We start from the raw sequence: 4198 nt of genomic DNA on the forward strand, positions 1-4198 counted from the left end.
TATTTAGAATAATTCGATGACTTTGAAATTAATCTTTAAATATGATGTATTAATACGTTTTAATCACGAATTAAACCAAACCTTAATATAAAATTCCCAAATTAAAAACTTAGACTTTAAATAATTATTTAAGCTTAAATATAATTTTTCATAATTTTATAAAGCTTAAAACTAGGCGTTTCAATTAATTCGTTAATTAGCATTTCGTGCGGCGATTAAATCCCGAATAAACCCAAAACTCGTTATTTTGATCCCAAATGTTTAACATAACCTTTTTATGATTTATTCTACCGTTCCAAGTCATGAGCCACACCCGTAGACCCATGGATTCAATTTTTGCCTTTTAATTTTCGTTTTTGACACCTTATCGAACATACCGAGCCATCTCCTAATTTACCCGAGCCACGCCCGAGCCATCTTAAACCAAACCCGAGACAACCCACCTATGGACCCTACTGACCAAGCCCAGCCCAAAAAACCAGCCCCTAAGCCGCACAATCACCCCTGGAAACTGACCCCATTGCATGTGCTGTGTGTGCGTGAGTTTCATAGTTGCTCTAGGACTTCTAGTTAGCCTAGGACTCTACCAGCTGAGCCACCACCAAGACCACACGACCCTCACCATCCCTGGACCATGCCCAGACCCTACCCAAGCCTAGCCCAGCCCCTGACCGCGCGCACGAGCCACCTGAATCAAAAGACAAGAGTTGCGCGCTGGTGCTTCTTTCACGTGCTGTCGCTGTCACTTGGCGTGGAGGCTTCTACCCAGGCCATCACCGATCCCAACCCTTCCTAACCTTCTCTGGACTATCCTTGGCCATCGTCCAGACCACATAACCCAGCCCTCAATCGAGCCATCCCCCAGAAATTCTCGGCTACACCAGAATTCCCTCGATAAGAGTCCCATCCAGCGGGGTCTCCTCTCCAGCCATGCTGCGCGAGTCCTCTACCAGGCCCTCTCCCCTGACCCTCCTCGAGCCCCAGCCAGCCCTGACCAAGCCCCAACGCCCCATGCAAAGAAACCGAGCCACACACATCTAGTACCCAACACATAAACTCACGGCCCTTTTTTGTAAATTCTTGCCCACGGTTCCAACTTTCTTTTCTAGTCTGTTGCAGTGTTTTTGGTGTGTTATTAGGGTCCTATATCTCGTGTCAAACCATCCCTTAAAATCCTAATACATGGCAGCCACTTTGACAACACAGTAATCATGATTTTAAATCCACACACAAGTTTTAAAAATCATAGAATATGAATGTACGAAAATCTTCAAGTTGTGTGCCTTTTTTTCTTTCAAAACATGTTCAAATAATATTATGGTGTGATAGATGTTTGAAGGAAAGAAATATGGCGTGCCTTTGCGTATTTAACGCACGATTAAACGTTGACTATTGCGAAGAACGGCGACGAACGACCTTGGCTTGATTTTTCTTGCAATATTTGAAAACTTTCTTCCTTGAAATCCTCTGTGTGTGTCATGTATTGAGGGTTTTTGGGGGAGATTTTTCTGAATTTAAAAGTGGGAGGCGTGTAGTTGTGTGATGGGGAGAAGGGGTATAACATATTATATGTTAAATCATTCTACTAATAGGGCTTAGGCCTATTAAACCTCTAAATTAAGCCCATTAGTCTTAATTAGAATTTAATATTATATTTTCAAAGTTTTTTGTTTAAATAAATTTGTGAATTTATTAGCCGGGTTGCGAGAACGTTTGCATTTTTGTTGAAAATCCAACACCGATAAAAATTACATCCCAGCGTATAAAATCACCTCAAAACCCCTTATTTTCAAAAATATGAAAAACCATCAACTATAATTTAAATAATTAAAAACAATTACCCAATAAAAACATTTTTTATTTTCAGCCATCGGTCTACGTTCCTCGATCGCAACTCGAATAACATTTTAAAAATACCTTTTAATGCAACAATGAAGAGAAACATATTTCAAATATGCACAACATAATTAATTAATACAATTAGAACAATTAATTAAAATACAAAGGAATTTAATAATTGCATGCATGTGGTTTGCGTGGAACTTTAAATTTTCGGGGCGTTACACCTTGTTGCTTCCACGCCTCACCATCTTCAGAATTTGGAAATTTGCAGGGTACACTCTCAACGCACAAATTTCTTGGTATTACTTGTGCAATCCAAGAAAGGAACATAGTTTTTGATCGTGGACCGAATTAGCCGATCAAAGGAGTGATATCTTTCGTAGGGATTTAAAAGAAAGATTATCTCGGCATAAAAACTGGAATATTTTTAAGCCTAGCTTTTAAATACGTGATGGTATAACTCTAAAAACCCTATGAATATTTTTTAAACACACGACGCCAAATCAATGACTTGAATATCGAGAAGAAAAATTTTAAACTTCCGTTGCGTATTGGGTGCGAGAATACGATGACGCAACATGTTCCACTTTCACTATGAAAGGGGCATTGGGCATTTTTTTTCTTTCAAACAAGAATCACATGTCTCTAGAGAGTCTATGTCTGATGAGTCAAACATGCTCTCTCCTACTAGCTTGTGCATCTATCTTTGGGAAATATGTCCTAGCCTAGCGTGCCGTAATTATGTTTGGTTTAGACTATTTCGTTTACTTTTGTTTGTCATTGTTGTTATTGTATTTACTTGAACATGGTTGTTTGGAATATCTTTTGTTCGTAAGCTATAGAGGTCGTTTTGTATTTCATCCATTCCAATTAAATATACATTCTTATAAATATTGCAAACACTTTTGCTAAATAGACAAGAAAATCCATCTTTATCAGATATATACACAAAAAAAATGTTTTTAACTAAATCTGGATCAAAACGTCTCCCAAAAGTAAATTTAAATTATTTTCTAATATTATTAAATGTCCCTTATGGCCATCGCAGCAACTCTTGATCCATTGCTCATCCTTAGTAAGGTCTCACCCTCCCGCAGTCTTCTACTTCTTATCATCGCCGACTAATTATTGCAGAGATGAGATCCACATCTGGATACAAAAAAGTTGAATTAATTGAGACATTTATTTCAATACCGAACATACCATTGCCAGTACTTTTCTGGGCAAGATATTCCTTGCAATTGCGCTTCTAGTGTTCAGGCTTCTTGCGGTGGAAGCAAACAACTTCTCCTTTGTCAGGTTTTTGGTCCCCTTATAAGTTTTTGCTACTCTCTTCTTGCTGGGTTTGTTTTTTTTGGAAGGACGAGAAAGCTTCTGGCCCTTCCCTTTTGGACCCTTTTTTTGTCCCAGACGAAGAGCCAATGAAGAAAACATATTTTTCCTTCTTGATGCTGGCTTCATAACTAGTCAGCATATTGACCAACTCTTCAAGGTTAGCCTCCAACTTGTTCATATTGAAGTTCACCACAAACCCATCAAAAGAAGATGGTAGTGACAACAGCAAAATGTTTGTGGACAGTTCGTCGGTGATAACAAGGTCAGGCTCACTAAATTTTCAGTAAGTCCAATCATCCTCACGCCATGCTCATGGACCAAGGCCCCTTCTAACAAACGTTATTTCATGAGTTCATTGAAGTAGAGTGCCTCCATGGATGCGTTCGTTCAACATACAACTCTTGTAGGTGGCCGTAAATGACAGCAGCATTCACAGCTTCCTCAAACCGCCTCTGCAGCTCGTTTTTTGACATAGAAGCTAGCATATAGCTTTTAGCTTGCAAGTCATGGTGCCACCATTTTTCAAGCTTAGCTAGCTCATCTTCAGTGGCATTTGGATTATCCGCCTTACAAGGAGCCTTAGTTTGCATATATACTATCTTTTCTTTTAACAAGGAGGGAAGGATGTGAAGACCAAAAATTTTGCATTACAAAGAGACAAAGTACAAAGTTGATTTTAGTTTTGCATTGAAGATGAATTATGTCATGGATGAGAATAAAATTACATGCAACCTTTGGCATGGAGGGGAAAGGCCTAAAGTCAAACTCCAACTTATTCATTCCAAGAATTTTGGAACAATTTTTAAGGTAAGTGGGTTTATATGTTTTAAAGATTATGTATGTTTTAAAATTCGATCGTCTACTGCATGATGTGAATAAGTGTGGATTTCAAAAATCACTAAGTTATTTCAAATCGTTTCGTTCCGTATGTTTGTTCGTTTATGATTATCTGTTTCGTTCTATGTTGGTGTCATTCTGTTTAAACCAATTTGTCTCCGAATGATAAGTTATTTGTTCGAAT

The 4198-nt window shown here is 38.4% G+C and overlaps 1 protein-coding gene across 1 annotated transcript; it reads right to left on the bottom strand.

The window, feature by feature from the left end:
* Positions 1-3154: 3154 nt before the first annotated feature.
* LOC142550142 (uncharacterized) lies at positions 3155-3767 on the bottom strand. Its single transcript, XM_075659377.1, has 2 exons — positions 3547-3767; positions 3155-3449 (listed from the first exon to the last, which is right to left on the bottom strand). The coding sequence occupies exons 1-2, from the start codon at positions 3765-3767 to the stop codon at positions 3155-3157; spliced, it is 516 nt and encodes a 171-aa protein (XP_075515492.1).
* Positions 3768-4198: the final 431 nt, after the last annotated feature.

Source organism: Primulina tabacum, chromosome 6 (assembly GCF_025594145.1).
Source record: "Primulina tabacum isolate GXHZ01 chromosome 6, ASM2559414v2, whole genome shotgun sequence".
Lineage (NCBI taxonomy): Eukaryota > Viridiplantae > Streptophyta > Magnoliopsida > Lamiales > Gesneriaceae > Primulina > Primulina tabacum.

What these genes read in the sequence shown, in the direction of transcription:
- LOC142550142 (XM_075659377.1), bottom strand. Translation starts at nt 3,767, where the DNA reads ATGCAAACTAAGGCTCCTTGTAAGGCGGATAATCCAAATGCCACTGAA. An exon ending in GAACGAACGCATCCATGGAG is followed by an intron (nt 3,450 to 3,546) that starts GCACTCTACTTC and finishes CTGAAAATTTAG; the next exon opens with TGAGCCTGACCTTGTTATCA.